This window comes from Nyctibius grandis, chromosome 1 (genome assembly GCF_013368605.1).
Source record: "Nyctibius grandis isolate bNycGra1 chromosome 1, bNycGra1.pri, whole genome shotgun sequence".
In the NCBI taxonomy this organism is placed as follows: Eukaryota; Metazoa; Chordata; class Aves; order Nyctibiiformes; family Nyctibiidae; genus Nyctibius; species Nyctibius grandis.
The window spans coordinates 29,192,822-29,210,988 of record NC_090658.1 but is presented as its reverse complement, the minus strand read 5'-3'; the positions used below and the strand labels follow the sequence as shown (position 1 = coordinate 29,210,988).

General features: G+C 34.9%; 1 protein-coding gene across 1 annotated transcript in view; it reads left to right on the top strand.

Annotated features, from left to right (window-relative positions):
- Positions 1–18,167, top strand: part of LRPPRC (leucine rich pentatricopeptide repeat containing) — a 93,763-nt gene that overhangs the window by 22,610 nt on the left and 52,986 nt on the right. The window contains exons 12-21 of the mRNA XM_068416903.1: positions 3,529–3,647; positions 4,277–4,370; positions 7,608–7,677; positions 10,839–10,866; positions 13,162–13,219; positions 14,328–14,434; positions 14,648–14,725; positions 15,103–15,156; positions 15,867–15,980; positions 17,194–17,324. Of these exons, the coding sequence (XP_068273004.1) occupies positions 3,529–3,647; positions 4,277–4,370; positions 7,608–7,677; positions 10,839–10,866; positions 13,162–13,219; positions 14,328–14,434; positions 14,648–14,725; positions 15,103–15,156; positions 15,867–15,980; positions 17,194–17,324 (853 nt within the window). The remainder of the gene's footprint in view (positions 1–3,528; positions 3,648–4,276; positions 4,371–7,607; positions 7,678–10,838; positions 10,867–13,161; positions 13,220–14,327; positions 14,435–14,647; positions 14,726–15,102; positions 15,157–15,866; positions 15,981–17,193; positions 17,325–18,167) is intronic.

Sequence of the window (18,167 nt, the reverse complement as noted above, 5' to 3'; positions counted from 1 at the left end):
ACGTTTATTGGAACAAAAGCAGACACTGGATATCAAAGGAGATTCCCTAACTTATGTGTTATGGAATTGAGTTTGAAAGAAAAATAGCAGTGAGGTGGTGGCTAAGAGGAATGAAATTAAGCAAGGCCATTTTTAAATATACCGTAGAGAACTTAACCACACTGAATTAGCAAACAGCTCTTTTCAGTCATTTTACACAGGCAAATAATTTCAGATGGGGCATTCTTGCTTTCATGTGCATCTGTTACATAAGTTGACAATTACTTATTTCCATAATATTTCTCTAAGTAAATGCTGTTAGGCTTTTAGGAATGGAAAGTGCTTGCAGGGTTTAAAAGATCAATATACAGTGAATCTGGAACACTGGCACTGAGATTCACCTTGTAGCAGGTTATACACTAAAAACAGGAGGGTCTAGTATAAATAAGCAGAAATGTTTGACTTCCCCTTGTTACTGAATATTTTATAGCTCCTCTTCATCTTTGTATAATCATATTATTTTTAAAGACGGTTTTTAAAAGTCAGTAGTGTATTTCACTTTTGTTTTCTACTAAACTGTTGCTATATACACAAAGCATGGTTAGTGCATGGTAATTCAGTTTTTACTACGGGAAATAAGCATCTGAGTCCAGAGAGGAATAAGGGTAGCAATTTCACAAAGTAACTGCTTGAAATACTGTTTGTAGACAGACTTTTCTGGCAAAGAACCTTCTGAATGCATCTGAAATTAATAGCACAGCAAAAATATGTTAAATATTATGTTGTTTTCCTGAATGTGACCTCACTTTTCAAACTGGAATTTTATTTTTTATTTACGTAGAAAACTGTGTAAAGCCCAATTTTACTGCCGTTGCACATGTAGAACTGTATGTAGCTGCCTTAGCAATCCCCCCTGTTCTGATGGGTCTGCTTTAGGAAGAAGGCACGACTTATTCTGAGAATGAAAGGTGGACTGAAATGCACATCTCACTTTGCACTTCTTGAAAAGCAGCAAGTTGCTCTGCTCTACCACAGAAATATTATGACCATCTTGTAATTTATCCTTTCTGTGTTCTTGGATATACTGACTCAAGGCTGCAATTGTTCTGTTGGGGTGTTCCAGTGCTGTTTCCAGTATTGACGAAAAGGAGAACAGAAGTTTGACTGTGTTTTGTTCCCGATTTCTGTCCTCTTTCCACTCAATTATTTGATTTTTAGATACTCAGCTCCTGTAGTGCTTAGATATCTCAGCCCAAGATCTCAAAAACCTGTTCTTGATCAAGCAGGGAGATGGCAGGAAGACTTTACTGTGGGTTTTAGTCATACTCAGTCTTCTGGATCAGTGGTCTCCAAAGTGGAGTGTGCAAGGCAATCTGTTGGGGTGTGAGTAGACTGTCAATAAATAAAATAAATAATTATTTAATACTTCTTTTGGTATGTTTTTGTGTATGTTTTATAATGTGCATAATATATCAGTACAGTAGAACACGTATATAATTTCTAAAGAAATATTCATGTATTGGGGCTGTGTTCTCAAAATGTTTGGGAGACCAGTGTGCTAGATAAACGTGACTGCACTTTTGTCTCTTTTTTTCAATCTCTTCCTTGGTTTGGGGAGAGAGGAGAAGTTAGTGTATTTTGCAATATGAGGAGCAAAGAATTCTAGAAGTCCACACACATAATACTCAAGTCCTATTTTGTGCATGTATTTGACAATTTTATAGTATTTTGATTGAAGTGGGAATGTTTCATTGCTTTGTATTGTGGAAGATATTTATGTGATAATAAAGTAGTTCTGCTCTTGATGAGGTAGAAAATGTATGCAAAATTGTAGGACTCTGTTGGTTTTCATTAATCTTCTATTCCCCCCAAAAATTGTACATCAGCCATCTTAGAAGTGAAGAAATGTGTGGCAGCATTTTTTTTAAGTTTGTGATTAATTTGGCTATATACAGTATTGTTACTGGCGTTCCTCCTTAATCTGCCTGTCACTGCTGTGCTGGTGTTCTAATCGTCATACATGCTCTTTCCTACTCAGGAACTGTGCCAAGTCATGTAACATTTTTGTGACAAATGTCTACTAGGGAATGGGGATGCTTAACAAGCCTGTTTTGTACTCTGTTCTAGATACAAAATTGAACTCAAATCTCCTGAGTTTACCACACCTGATTCATTATGGTATCTAGTTCTTGGTCTTCAAACTACTTTCTAGTGATACAGATACAGTTATTTTTGAAAAGGTTTCAGCATAAGAGGACTTAATGTTTTTTCTGGGAAGTTGAAAACATGAGATAGAAACTAGCTGTCAAAATTTGAAAGGTATCAAGAAAGACTTACTGTAATTAATTCTTTATTCATGTTTTTACAGATTCTGGGCCAAAATCAGAGTTTTGTTTAAGGCAAACTCGAACAGATGATGCGACTTTAATCTAGTGTGACTTGCCTGCATGTATTTTCAAGTGCTCAAAGGGAATTCACATTTGATTATTTGCACCATAGTGCACTGCATAAAATATTCATGGAAGTGTCACTTTTCCATAGGTGGCACTCCAGGGCAAAGACAGGGACTTTGGGAAACTTTACATTTTTAAAGTAATAAGTATGAAATGCAAGTTGAAAAAAACATATGCTGTTTGGTGCTGGTGTCCTGCAGCAACTGACAAAGCCTTTTTAGACCAGCAAAAAATTATAATACCTGTATTGGTTTTGACAGGGGTTCAGAGTTTGCTAGCTAAGGTTACTGTAAGAAGTTTCTGCAAATCAGAAGAATTTGAGCAGGTAAAAAGCATGACATATACTCCAAAACTCTATACTCCAGTTGCTGAAATATTAAGATTTGGTATCTGTTGTCTTCAAATGCGTATCTACAGTAATAATATACAGTCTAGTTGTGTGAATTGATCTGAACCCTGTAAAAGTTATAATGTAGCTTCACTGGGGCTTGGGAGACTCCAGCTTTTCTCTGAATTTCCGGTTTGAAGCTGTTGCTTTGATAGAATAATCAACCTGTTTGCTTATAAAAAGTTTATTTGTTTTAAACAAATCTAGAGACAAATCTTAAAAGCTTGTCTTGCTAATCAGGGTTGGATACTGGGAACAAAGGTAAGAATGTATTATGTATTGAAGAATGCATTTGTATCTTGAATTTGATTATATACGTTACACCAATTTTCAGATTTGTTTTTTATGCACGATAATACGGACATTTTGATATACAGCTCTAAGGTATTTTGCAAACATGACTAAGTAACTGTCATATATTCACTGTGTTAGAAAATAACTTTGTATACTAACAATTTCCAGCCTAGCCTAGAAGTTCATATTTTTGATAGTACAACACAGAACAGGAGTAAATCTATTTTAAGTTTCACAATTAAGAACTTTACTATAAACACCTAAAATAAAAATGCAGGATTTTGCATGACAATTTCAAGGAGGTAAATTTAGGAGACAAGTCCTTTGTTTGAAAAGCAACATTTGTTTTCAAATGTTGAGTCTCAAGTTTTAATTTTTCTGAAATGCTTAGCCTTACCAATTTTGTCTTGATAGGTATTTTTGAGGTCCTCAAACTGATGCACGAGTTGGGAGTGGAACTTGATACAGACACATATACAGACTACGTTTTTAAAAATTTTCCTGATAGTGAAACTGCCCGTGCCCAGCTGAAGGTGAGTTTACATTTAGGATTCATAAAAATGACTATTGCATGGCTTGTTTTTCTATGTTCTCTGTGAAGGCTTTAGATCCCAGTAGTGCTCTAAACATGAACTTGGTATGATGAAGCCTGTTCAGAATATTTAGATTACTTTTCAAACAGTTGTTTTACTGATGGTTTGTTTACTGTGTCTTTCTCCTGCTGCTTTTCTTTCTTCTTTTCAGAGCTAACCAAAATTTTTTCTTGACTTAACTAGTTTTCTGTTCCCTGAAGTAGAAAACTAAATAAATGAATTATGTCCTTTTTTTACTGGAGATTAGAAGTATTACAATTGTCTGGTGAATTTATTTTTTTTTTTTAATTGCTGAAGAATTCAGAATTGCAGACTAAGTTAACTGTCCCACTCTTTCTGCCTTTGGTAACTGTCTCTTGCAATTGATTTCAATACAAAAGCTGGATAATTTTTGATCAGTAGCAACTTATCTGGCTAGCCATGTAGACTTCTGTAGAGCACCTTCTATGTTCTCAACACCTATCAATACAAGAATGCCAGTGTCCTTTGGGAAGGAAGCGTTTAAAAATGCAAAGTACCAGAAGGTCTTCTCTGTGTGTACTTCCAGTGATTGATTGCTTTATCTCTAGAAAAATGACTGCCTGTTTGAAACTGTTGGACTCTCTGTAGCAGAAATAAGATATGAAGCAGCACATGGAAGACTGAACAATGTTCTTTCTCTATGTAAGTATTTTTCGTGTTGCATCTTACTACGTACTTGACAGTGGCATTGATTGGTTGTAGGCTAAGAGATTTATGTATATTAATATAGGAGGTTTAAAGATATGTGGGAAACTTGAGTAAAACTTTTATTATGTGAGGTCCTCTATGATGACATGTCAGACTGTTCGAAACTACCAATTCTGGACAACATATCATGGTTAAATTATTTTTTAGTATTCAACTTGGCTGTAAGATTTACATATAACATATTTACAAATCGCAGCTTTGCTGTGATTGTGATAGGATTATGATCCTCTCGTACTTAGAGGGCTTAAGGAAACAATTTGCCTTGCACAATTACTGTTAAGTTTTTGGTATGGGGATTGTTTTTGTTTGAAGCATCAATTACAACAGGATGCTAGTCTAACAATATGGTTCTGAAGTTTTCACTACAAAATTAGTGAAAGAAACAACTTTGAAGAACTGATTGGCACTGACACTAACCTGAGGGTGCTCTGCTGATCTGTTGGTCATGGAAGCTCTGTGTATACATTTGATGGCCTAATTAGGTGACGAAGTTGTAACAGCATGAAATAATAACTTTTTAAGAGTTTTCTCCAAAGACTGTTCTGATGCTCAGTGCTTGCAAAAGTTAGTATACATCATTGACTGAATGGATGGGATGGGATGACTCGCCTAGTTAAGTAGGAATGTATGTTTCTCTTCAAAATTTAAAACAAATACGGTTTTTATTTGCCTAGTATACTGAGACAATAAAACACCTAAATTTGGACTAAATCTGATACAGAAAGATCTCTTTTTTTTTTTTAAACAACAGTTTTATTTGTCCAAAATTCAGGGAAAAGCTTAAGTAGTCTTTAGCTGCAATTGTCATTAACCGTTTTATTTAATGAATATAGAAATATGTAGTCTATACACCATAACTGTGGGAAGCTGTTGTGTTGAAAATGAGAAAAATAAATGAGTAGTTACTAATCAGTGATTTAATTTTTTGTATTGGAGATTTATCAGTTTGTGAATCTTTATGTTTTTACCTTATATTCTACCATTATTTTGTTTGTTCTTATTATAACAAAATACATTAACCATGAAAAATGAAGTACTTAAAATAACTTCAAAATGTTTTTGAAAGGATAACTGTTTATTAGGAGCAATGAAATTTCTTCTGTAAAGTGAAGTAGCGTTTTTTTGCTTACATGAAAAAGTAGACCCACTCCTGCACACTCATTTTGGTTAACTGAAACAGTCAGGTTTTAATGTGTTACGAGCACAAATATGTGTGTGTGTGTGGTATATGGTAAATGTACGTGATATCAAAAGTAGGATGCCAGCACATATAGTAGGCTGCATTCTGTCTTACTGTCATGAAATTAGTCTCACGTAGTATATTATTTAGCTGTTGTCTGTGTGTTGAATTTAGATCTTGTAGTGGTATTTCTGCTTACAAAGGCTAGGGTTAATAATGCATGGAGACATACAAAATTTCTTTTGAACTTGAGCTTTAAAGGAAGGTACTCCTGTAAATAGTTTACCAAGCTGCAATGAATGCTAGTAAATCTAATTAGCACCTATGTAATGATAAGGCACAGATATTAAGCAGCTGTGTTTTTTTTTTTTTTTTTTATTTTGACTTGGCTTCTTTTGCAGTGTTACAAAGAGGGAAAAAATAGATGCAGTATGGAAAATAGTTCAAGAGAGTCTCATCAGTGTAGTCTGGGGAGGGGAAGGTTGGTTATTAATGCTGGTTGCTATCTACGTGTATTGATTCAGCTTCTCATACCTGATAATGTATAGATTTCTGCTACTGACAAGAAGAAAACTACCAAGTACCAACTGAGAAATCTGGGCACATAAGGCGGCATACACGAGAGCCGCTTTTTCCCTTTATCGTGCCATTCCATTCCACTTCATTGTCAGCCTCTTGATTTTCTCAGACTTGTTTGTTGCTAAGGAAACCAGGTTGCCGATTGTCAGCAGCAGCTGAGCATAGTAAGATGCTTTTCTGCTCGTCTTTTTATGAGTAAAAAGTTTAATATACCACTGGAGGGGGATTTGTATTGAGGGTTTCTTGAAACCAACTTTATGTGAGATTTTCAAACTAAAATAAATGTTCTAACATTTAGAACTTTTAATTTTCTAAATGCCTGGAGTTAGACTAAGGAATGGTTTTACCATATTGTTCCTGCCTTCTATTTCCCAGGTTCCTATAGAGCTGGTGTTTTTATTTCTGTTCTTTTCTACCATATACCATGTTGCAGCCCTTGCTGAAAGGGTCCAGTGCATTCAGGTTTTTACAGGGGTTAATTCTGTTGTGATAGTGAAGTCAAATGATGATAATTTCATACAGGACTTAAATGCATCTGCTACTGTGGTTGTTTCTTTGCTGGACTATGGTGCTGGAATGAGAGACAGCAATTCTAGGGGAAGAAGGTAGAATGATTTGGAATCTTCTTAGCCAAGAAAAGATGTTAAGATGAGGACATAGGGCATAACTGTAAAAGACCTCTCCAGGGCGTCTAATTTTAAGTAATTTTACAGTTTCCTTTGTGTTCAACCAATATTGTAAATATCAATGTCTTTCTCTTTTTTCCCCTTATGTTTAACTTAATTCAGTGGATAGCACTTTAGAACTACTGGAACTACTTTTTCTTTCTTGTCAGGCAATTTACACCAGCAGAAGCAAACACCTAAGAAAGCGTCGTTATTATTTTTTTTTATTATTATTAAAAAAAATAGAAGGCAAAATTGTACAGCCTATTTTAAGTCAGGTATTCAGTCTGAAACAATAAGCAAACCATTTGCCTCTGGCGGGACTTTTTTTGTTCTAGTGCTAATATCTCAAGTTTTCTTGATTAGGATTTTTTGGGTTTTGTTTTGCTTTTTGGAACATAATATTTTCTTTGGTCTTGTACTTTTTTACAGATAAGATGCTTACTCCTATTACTAATTTGTATAAAAGGCTAATGTATTGACTATTGACATTAAAGGAATGAAAGGGGAAAAATATCTCTTTTAGAATATTTGATCCCTTTTGAAATGGAGTAGATTGAGAGCTGATAAAACTGGGACTGTTTCAAATACCCTGACATTTGAGATTTTGATTTACAAAAATTTGTCAGCCTTTATTAAAGTAACAAAGTAGTTCTGATGACACCCTGTTTACATGACCTACTAACTTGTTGCAGTTCAGGGATTTTTTTTACAATGACTATTTAGAAACATTTCTTTCATTTACAGTGTCTTCAGCAAGCACACCTCCTATTGATATGCGTCAGTTTAGAAACAGCCTCATTTTGGGCTTCAAAAGGTAAGGTTGCAGTATGAATACCTCTTTCTCTCCTCTGTAGCAAAGTTCCCTCTCTCTTTTGCCTTGTTGAGCACAAGTCTGCGCAGTCTTCCCCCCCACTCCATGTTTGAAAATTTAAAAGTAGAGTTCCAGCAGTAGCAGAACTGAGGAATGTTTTTGTTCCTCTCTGCTTTCCCTGGTTTCCTTGCCTCTGCTATAAATGAGCAGACCTTTGAAATATTATATATAGTGGATTAAAAAGAACTTCATTGTTCTTCGTTGTTCTGTGGTATTTGACAGTATATAAACTTCTCAGGGTAGTAAACATTCAGGGTTTTATCTTTATTCACTTTTTTGTTTATAAGCTGCTGTGTTAATGTACATTTCCCTAAAGATTATCACTATTAACCCTTAAAGTAAATGGGTGCTTAATGAAGACGAAATACCAGTGAGAGCCAGGCATATTCTACAGCTGATAGCTTTCTGTGCCCTCTGGGTTAACACGACTCCCTGAAAGCTCACGTTTAACACCTAGTATTGTGCTACATTGCCATGCCTTTGTATTCAGAGCCTTATGGTCCCATTTTGTAAGGAGGGTTCTTTGCTAACTTGCAGGGTTGTCTTAAGCTTATGCAAGTATATGTGAATTAACAAGCATTTCTATCATTCACTATTTGCCCCAGTCAGTCATTTAGGACTGTAAATGAGGGTTTTTTGCAGCATACCTACGCCACAGGGAACCAGAGAGGTCACTTAATATTACTCAGGACCAGAGCCTGAAGGCTGATTTTTGTTGACTGAGTCATTTCCTAAAATTTTGTAATGGCTATGAGATGCAACTGTTTAGGTTGGATATTAGTAAAACGTACCAGGTGAATATGACCAAAATTATTTCCTAGTAAATTGCAAGTTCTATCTAGCTGATCCTGCTCTACCATGGGAAAAGGAGGAGTAAAAGCAAACCAGTGTTCAAATTGGGTTTGTTAACTAGGCCGTAGCTGACCTTGACATCCAAGGGATAAGTGACATAATGTTTTAGATCCAATAGGGGTATTTTACTCTTCCTTTTCATAGTCAACCCCAGAATCATCGTTTCAGATGTATTAATTAAAGTAACAGATTTTTGAAACATGTCTTCTCTAAGTATAGATAAATATTCAGTTAAAGTAGGACTTGCACTAGAAAGGAAGCCATACCAATGTTCACCACACACAACCAATGCTAGTGTGAAATACCCCTGCCACTGGAGAGTTGTGCAGGTGTTCAGAATGTGATTTAAAGTGTCTTTAAAACGTTATCAACTTGTATTGTGAAAACTAGGTGTTGAAGAACCATACTCTCCTCAAGTGAAACAGTTACTCTCCTCAGCGGTGAAACAGTTACTACTGTTGTGATTTCAATAGTTATTGGACATTTGGGCTAAAAACTCAGAATTCTGAGGAAAATTAAGGTTAGGGTTTTTTTGGTGGTAGTGTTTCGGTTTTTTGTTGTTTGGTTTTTTACTTCAACTTACTGTTTCCTCCCCTCCTTGCCTCCTTGTGGCATAAGTTGGGTTTTTTTACTTCTTTAATATTAATCTCTCTTGTTTGCCTTGATTGCTACCTGGCTTCAAAAGCTATGTACAAGGTTATCTGCGCCCAAATTTCACCCTGATTGTTTCTGAAAGCATGCTATTTCATGTTTCCTTTTCCATTTTAAACTTAATGGCTGGAACAGTCTGAAAATTAAGATTGAGGGTAGAAAAGAATGTTTGAACCTTTTGTAAAGACCGCAGCAAATTTTTATGACTAAATGCTGGTCTCAGTTGTCCAAATGAGTGGAGTTTAGGACTGGTGTACAAAAGTACAGGGTATGGACACAGGGACACATGAACAATGTCTGTGGCAGACTAGTTTATGGATTTCTGTTGAAGCTGCTCTTCTCTAGTAACTGCTTCCAAGTATTCCCATTCTGCCTGATGTACCATTACTATTTCAGAGTCAAGTACTTTAGGAAATTGATGCATTTGATATCTGCAGTTCATTGTCATGCTGTCAGTGGTAGAGCGAGTTCACCCTGGAAAGCTTAACTAACCTCACAGATAGGTTTTCCCCCCCCCCCCCCCCGCGTGGACATGCATTTGACTCGTTTTCAAATATAAGTGTCAGTAGCACAAAAAGAATAAATGTTTCGTAGGCTTGAACCTCCTAAATAAAATCCTGAACTTCTATGAATGCTTTCAAGTTTCTGTACAACTATTCAGACTGACATCTTCTTTTCCCCTTATGAGAATTACAGGAATATAAAATAAGGTCATAAGTTTTTGGTCTCTTAGCCTTGTCTAGCTTAATGCTGCTTTATAGTTGTCGAAAAGTTACAGCTTCTAGTGAGAATTTTTGTGTTCTACAAATTATAGGAATACGTCAGGTTTTTTTATACTTCAGTGAACTGGTTAACGTGTTAGTGTGTTGGGTTTTTTATACTTTAGTGGACTGGTTAACAGTTGATCTTTGTTTGTAACCTGATGGAAGTACAGAGAAGTGCTCTCTGTCAAGTTCTGTCCTGTTTTATGAGGGGAGAAACAGGAGTTCTTTTATGTTGTGTTTCCCATTTTTTTAAATATTACCTATTTATCTCACTATAATAAACATACCTTAAGTAAGAGATTTGATTTCTTTCTTTTTTTTGCATTGTATAAATGCATTTATAGCTGCCTGTAGTTATCTGTGTATACTAAAAATCTACTTTTAATGCACAGGAGTCTAGATTTTTGCTTTAGCAAATTCCACATAATGAGTGTTTGCTATGTAAAGTGCGACTTGTTTGAGTGAAGCTTATTTTCTTGAAGTGCTAAATAGAATGAAGTGTAAAATAAAAAAGTACAATTAGGACATGTTAAAAGATTGAACTAAAAATGAAACTAAAATATATTCTTTGTAGCCTTAGTTATCCATTTGAATTGCTGCATTATTTTAAGTTATTTAGCAGAAACTATGACCATATGCAGTACAGTGAAAAGTACAGTACTTACTCTGTACAAAGTTGGTTTAAACAATATGTGGCAATTACTGTATTTTAATTTTATTTAAATAATTTAGTAAGATCCTCAGTGTTAATAATTTATGGGTTTTTTTTAAAAAAAAGATATAAGAATGAAATCATTTTACTGCTTTTAATTTGTTATCCTTTGCTGCCCTCTTCAGCTCAAATGATGTACATCTTTGGAGCAAGGTAAGTGGAGATAATAATGCTGTAAATAAAATCAAGTTCTTTAGGCACTGCATATTTATGATGCATTACTGTAAATCTGTGAATTCTGAGCCTGATAATTGTAGACGTCGTTAATTTGAGCAAGACTTTTGTCAGTGGCAGATTGTACAGCTGTATGAAATCGAGTTTTCAAATTGGACAGTTAAGTGTAATTGTGACAAATCAAATGTAGTGTTACCAAGTAGCGTAGCTTATGCTACAATTTCTAGATCAATGTTGTTACAACTAAAGGTAGTATATAGTTGTAGCTTCTGGAACAAAGCCTGCCATGGTTGTGCAGTCTGCCATTGTTTAATTCCCTTTGCCTTCCCTAAACTTTCTTCTTATCCCCGTACTAGTACTAATAAAATAAAAAGGCACAATTAGAATTTTAAAGTTTCTGTCATGTAACTTAAAACATTGAAGGCTAAGCCAGATAAAAGAAATCACCTGGATGAAGTCAAGGGGAAATGTCTGATCATCTTGCCCTCCGTGGTATGGGCTACATTAGAAAGATACTGCAGTATAACTTGGTCAATAAATTTTGCGGAGCACTAGAATAGAGGAGATGTTGGCAGATGCTGCCTGGAATGTGGTTACAGAATTTGGGAAGGGATGTACTGTGCGTTTTGTCTTTTTTCTTCGATGCTGTACCTGCTGACTACTAAACTAGTACATGGCTTGCAGTATATTTTAGATTTTGCAAAGAAACCTTGGAGTGAAGTGGAAATTGTAGTTTGGAAAGTCACCGATTAATGGTTTATATAAATCAGGTACAGCTTGTGAGTTGTGGGGTTTTTTTTGTATTTTACTACCATTTTCTGTTGTGTGAAGATAATGGTGAGAGGATATTTTTGTCCTTTGCCTCTATCCTTCCTTTTTTTTTTGCATTTAAAAAATAAAAAGGGAGGGCAAGGAGAGGAAAAAAGGGGATGTCTTGTTACTCCCATTGTGAAGTTAATTTTGAAGAACGATCAGGACTGAAGTAATGGTGGTCTGCATCACCATCTAGTAATATCTAGAGTTACTTCTGCTGTTCTCCACAATGGAAGAAAGATAAATTTTGTTGTTTTCTCTAAATTTATGAGTAAATATGTGTATTGACCTAAAATAAGAAATGCTAACTTTTGAAACAAATGGCTACTTAGCATTAGAAATAATGTCACACATTCATTTTTTTCTGTAACCCATCCTTTTTGGTATTCTCTGAGATTTGATTCAGAACTGTGTTACCATGACTTCCTTGGATTTTATTGTAGTTGTCGGTTTGTCATAGGAGGATAAGGGCAAAAGGGCAGAAGAAAGCTGTAGTCTCACTGTCCACAATGGCAGTGGTGTTGGTAGAGAGAAGTGATAGATACAGTATTCCATTGTACATTTGATATTTTCTGGCTTTGTTTATCCATTTTCATTAACAATTGAAGGTGAGGGTTCCTTCTCTTTTGTCATTACTGAAAACACAGCACTTTGACAGTGGGAATGCATCTACCTCTAACTTCTTTCAGATTGCATTCTAGAATCATGGCAGATAAAGCAAAATTCTTGAAATACCTAAAATCTCAGGTTTTAACTAAAGATGATGTAATTTCCTTAAGAACAGTCAAATGGATGTTTAAAGTGATGTAGTTTAGATTAAAGTATTTGTAGGTAGGATGTGGGGGCTTTTGGGTAAATGCTTCTTTTTCCCTGATGAAGTAAAATCTACGTATTCCTTCAGTTTGTATGACTGATGGAATGTGTGCTAAATTTAGTCATGTGCAATTAATTTTTATGGATGCATATTTTGTCATTCAGAATTGCACTTATTTGCAACAGCTGTACTAGTTATCTTAAATCTAGCAGAGCATGATAAATCATATTCCTCTATTTTCTTTATGTATTTGCTTCTTTCAAAATAAAAAAAAAGCTTTATGGGCCAATTTCAGCCTTTTGGTAAATTAGAACTTAATTGTAGCTTCTCCACGAGCAACACTGGTTAATATTTGCTTGAAGCAATCTCTTACGATAGCTAACTTTCTGTAGAATGATACATAAACAGAATACTAGAGTGTCTGTCTTACTGCACATCTCAGAAAGCACTTCTGTTTGCAATATTTTTTTAAGAAAAACCTATTATTTACAAAAAAACCTTCCTTGTATTTCTTCAGGAATTACTATGATGTGGTGAAGAATACTTTAACAGAAAAATGCTTTATTATTTTGAGAATTCAATTTCAGATACTATTTGTTCTTCTTTGCTTCTTTTGGCTGCAATGTACGATTATTCTGTCTTACCAGATAACAGAACTGTTGTACAAGGATGAACGTTATTGCCTGACGCCTCCAGGACCAACTGGTAGAGTTTCAATTTCTGTGATTGTAACTTACCCACAAATCCGTTCTTCTGTGTAATGATGGGTTTGAGGGATTACAACAGTAAACACTGATTGCTTCTTTTTGAAAGTGAAATTTGACAACGTCGGGTAAAATCCTGATTCGAATAATCAGAGCATATTTTGTGAGATCCATGAGATCTTTTTTTTAGAGTTATAAATAAGTCTTGCTGATAATAGTTTATTTTTCTAAATTTATTGACCAAAATAGAGATTTAGAATGAACACAGTATCAGTGCTTAAATACTTAAAAAAAAAAAGGCAGTCTTTCAACTAGTTTTACCTTTACTAGCTCTTCTGATTTTGTGAAGCAAAATGGTACTTAATATCCCAAACCTACTTTGAAATAAGTATCCTTTATTTTGTATAATCTGTTTTTTTAAAAAACAGGGTTTTTTTTTCATTCTGTTGAGGCCAGAGGGGCAGGGGGGTATGGTGAGAAGACAGTAATTGATGCTCTTCCTATTCTCGACTACAGGACCCCGTGTATTTTTACACTTGCATTGATAAGAAACTTAGCACTATTGGCTAAAATCTGTTAATCTTGATTTTCATCAGCTAATAGGCAGCTCTCAATAGATTAGTTGATCTAATGGTTAAAATATTTTTTATGTTTTTATATGAATATTACAATACTTAATGTAGCTTGGTAATGGAATATAATGGGTAAAATGTACAGAATAAATATGCAAAGTGTTAGAAATATTTTTTTTCTTTTGAGCAATGACAAAATATTTGTGGCAACCATTTTGGGGTAGCGGGCAGGAAAGGGGGGGAAGGCCTTGGGCAGTACCACTTCTGTCACACAGTAGTGGAAAAAATAGATTGAAGTAAGATTCTGTACTGAAAAGCTGTCACTAGGTCTGAAAATAATTAATATTCCTTTCACTCACCAGTTAGATATGTGCTCCCAAACCACATAATCTCTATGCCTCAGTGATCATTGTTGCCATTTCAGAGCCTCTCATCAGGGTGACATCTCACACCAAAATGATTTCTTATAAATTAATCTTGATAACATGACAGTCTCGGTAATTTTAGTGGAATGCTTTCTCTTGTTTTTTTCCACAGAAGCTGTTGGCTATTTTCTTTATCACTTGATTGACAGCATGAGTGACTCAGAGGTACAGGCCAAGGAGGAGCGTTTGAGACAATACTTCCATCAGCTGAAGAAGATGGTACCATTTCATTTTTTGCTACATAATGCCTGTCCTGCCTGACATGTATCTATTAGATTTGAAATTGCTGCTTTTAAGTACATCCAGGCCACTTCTCAATGACATGCAAGAGCTGGAGACTTGAATTACGTCTGAGATAATTTCTGTTAGACAAATTTCAGTTTGGTTGTGTTTCAAAACTCATATAATTTTTTTCCCCACCTCTTGGTACAGAATATAGTTATCCCTACAACCCACTACAGCGGCATTTGCAGACTGCTGGACTCCTCTCAAGTTCCTGAATTAATTAAGGTCTGTGGTTCTATAGCAATTACTTTGAAGCTAAAAATGGAAGTATCTGTACTCTGTGAATATATTCTCCTTTGCAAAATAAATATCTTTATGCAGCAATTATATGTAAGCCTTTTAACTTTTCCATGATTTTTCACTGTTGAAGCTGTTTTGATTTCATATGTGAAAGTTTTTTGAAAGATACATTTAATAAGTGCTTTTTCAAGTCAATGTAATAATGCTGCAGAATACAGCTTTTTTAATATTTATATTAAAAATATAAATAATTATATAATATAATTATATAATTAACTCGAACATTTCTAGCATTACATGCTTACTTAGAGATTGAACTTTTGGGGGGTAATTAGTGATATCTTTGTCTTACTGCATTTTAGGATGCAAGGTTACTGTCTCATAAAAAATCCCTGTCTACAGACAACATTCCAGAAGTAAGTGAATTCACAGATAGCTATGCTTGTTGGTGCTGTAATAATAATGTTTGGATATGAATTTTAGAAAAAGTATAATCACTAGCTTTCAGATCATGGAGGTATATTAACATTATTTAAATCTACCATTTGAAGTTCAGAGGTTACTTTTCTGGGTAGGAGTACAGGCTATCCAGATTTTCACATAGACCTGATACTTGACCTTGGAGTTGGCTGAGGTTTCATGCCTCAGTTTCCCTGTCTGGTAAATATTTTTTTGAAAGTTCCTAGTTAGTTAACAGTGGTGGTGTGAGGCTTAATTCATGCTTGTAAATTACAGTGATCCGCTTGAGTGGCAGGAACCATATAAATCCATACTGCTTCTAATGGTGGAGTGTCAAGTCTTTACATCTCTGATCTGAGCAGAGTAGAGATGGAAAAAGAAACAGGCTTCTATTCCCTACTTCCCTGAACACAAAGAACTGAGTATGAGAGAAATAGTAATGTTGACCTTTGTAGACATGCTACTTAACACCTTTTTTTACTGTATTCTGACTCAAATCTTCAATTAGTATGCACTATTTAAACAGGTAAAAGCACCTTAAATGATTAAAAAATTTCTTATAGTATGAAAGAGGATTATTTTGTCTGTCTTTTAGTAAAGCAATCCGACAAGTTGTTGGGTGAAGGGTGTTTTTGTAATTGACATTCTTTCTGTTAACTCCATTTAGAGTGCTCAGTCTGACGTGTCTGCTTTGGAGAAGAAACTAGAAAACCGAAAAGCTGAAAACCAGCCTATTACAGATGTCTTGAAACAACTCATACATGCTCTTTGTGAAGAAGAGGTATCGTAAGCAATGCGGAGATAATTGGAAACACATAGCTATATTTTTAAAGGGACATAAATGACTGTATTATGGAAAGACATAGTTAAGCAAAGACAAGTGCATTGCTTGAGGTTTCATGGTTTGATGCTTATAAATCAAACATAAGTGCAAAAAGCAATTAAATCAAAAGGTTAACTAATTTCAGCAACGCCTTGAATGGCATGTTTTGGGGTTTCTGAAGTTTGTTTACAATAATCTGCAAAGTGAATGATAGTAACAGCTGTGATAGGTTTATCATACATGCCAAATGTCCTTTCAAGCCATGGCTCTGGTCTCTTATATCTAGATTGTCAAGCAACTGATACATGCACTAGTCATTTGCAATTCAAATATTACTAGGTTGTTAATGCAGGGATTGAAATTCCATTTTCCTGCAGGAGGAAAGCTCTTCTGAGATAAAGGGTCTCTTGCCTTCATTCGGCAGGCGTCCAGCTGTAGTTTACATTCATTTAGTGTGTGTCTGTAATTTGTGGGGTATCACCACACTTTTATTCAGTTTCTTGTTCAGTATGATCCTGCCTATAAAGCTGTATATATAGGAACAGTAACATTCATGCAGATGATAGCACAATATTCTCTGTTGCTAAGAATACAATTTAGAAAGAGTGATTCTCAGCTGTCTGTCTCCACAATTTTGCATATGAAATAAGACTAGAAGCAAACACCTTTGTAAGTTCAAAGTGTGGTCAAATATATGAATAGGAATGTATAAAAAAAATACGCTTTCTATGGGATCATTAAGTAGTTTCTTATTCTTTGGAAAGTACTTTTGTTATGTGTTTGGCGGTATACCAGGTGAAAATTGTTATGAATTCCAAATAAATAAGAACTATTTTAGAATTTGGGTTAATCACGTTTATGGTATCTGTCTGGATTAAAAAAAAAAAAGTCTTACATTAAAACATGCTAGAAATATAAACGTAAAGCAAGAAAATTTATTTAGAAATCTACTCTCAAGTTAATCTAAAAGGTGTTTTAGAAAAATATTAATTTCTGCAAAATAAGTTTCACTCTTAAAATTTGCTAAAGCATTACAGCACTGTTTTCAAATGTGATCTTACACTACTAAAAGCACCAAAGCAGTCATGTAACTGCCCAGTGAACATACAAGACTCATAATGTCATATTGACTTTTCCTCTAGTTCACGTATTTGCTTTGTTCCTTTTTTAGAATATGCAAAAAGCCCTTGAAGTGAAAGCCAAATACGAACCGGACATGGTTGTCGGTGGCTATGCAGCCTTAATAAATTTGTGCTGTCGACATGATAATGTAGAAGAGGCAATGAACCTGAAAGAGAAAGTGTAAGTACACCGGCACTGAAACATGTCACAGAGATTTATGCTGATACACAGACCTTGTTGAATTAAGTAGGTTGAGTATTAACCCCCTCATCCATTTTTAATTAGTTTTCCCCACCAATGTATGTGCATTTAAAACAGTCAAGGGTGTGGTTTTTTGAAACAAAAAATCTGCTTTGTATAATTGAACATCAGAAGCAGCTACTTTGTATGGTCAGTAATTATCTTTTTTTTTTTTTTTTTTTAAAAAGGCAAATTGCTACATAGGATCTGTTTGTTTTATTTTAAACATACATAGTGTCTAAATTGAAGTTTGGCTTAATTTAAGGGGAAAAAAGGTACCTGCATTATGTGTTAGAAAGCACCTAGAATGTGTTTAGAATATGCTGCACCTATATTGTCTTTAGAATAGCAGTGTTTCTGAGTGACATTATTTTAAGACTACCAACAAGCTTTCTACTTTAAATTTTTATTTTCGGAGGTTTATATCTTGGCTGTGAAAATTAGCTCCCAGCCAAAACATGCTATGCATGACTTGTCCCAGAGCAAATTCTTACATATCATCTTTCTGTTTGCCCCTTCCCTTTTTCCCTTGAAAGCCTCCTTTCAGTCTAATGCTACAGGGAATATAGAACAAGTTATGTGTTACTTTCAGGTTCTGTCTCTCACGTGCACTCACAAAGTACTTGCATTGGTTTTACAGTAGGTTAGCAGGCAGGTACTCATTATGTCTTGCTAGTGTTTGAAATTACATGAAATGATTGAGCTATGAATATCAAGAAATTTGCCACTTCGCAAATAACGGTAGTGTATTGGTTTTGGCTGTACTACCACTCTCACACAATC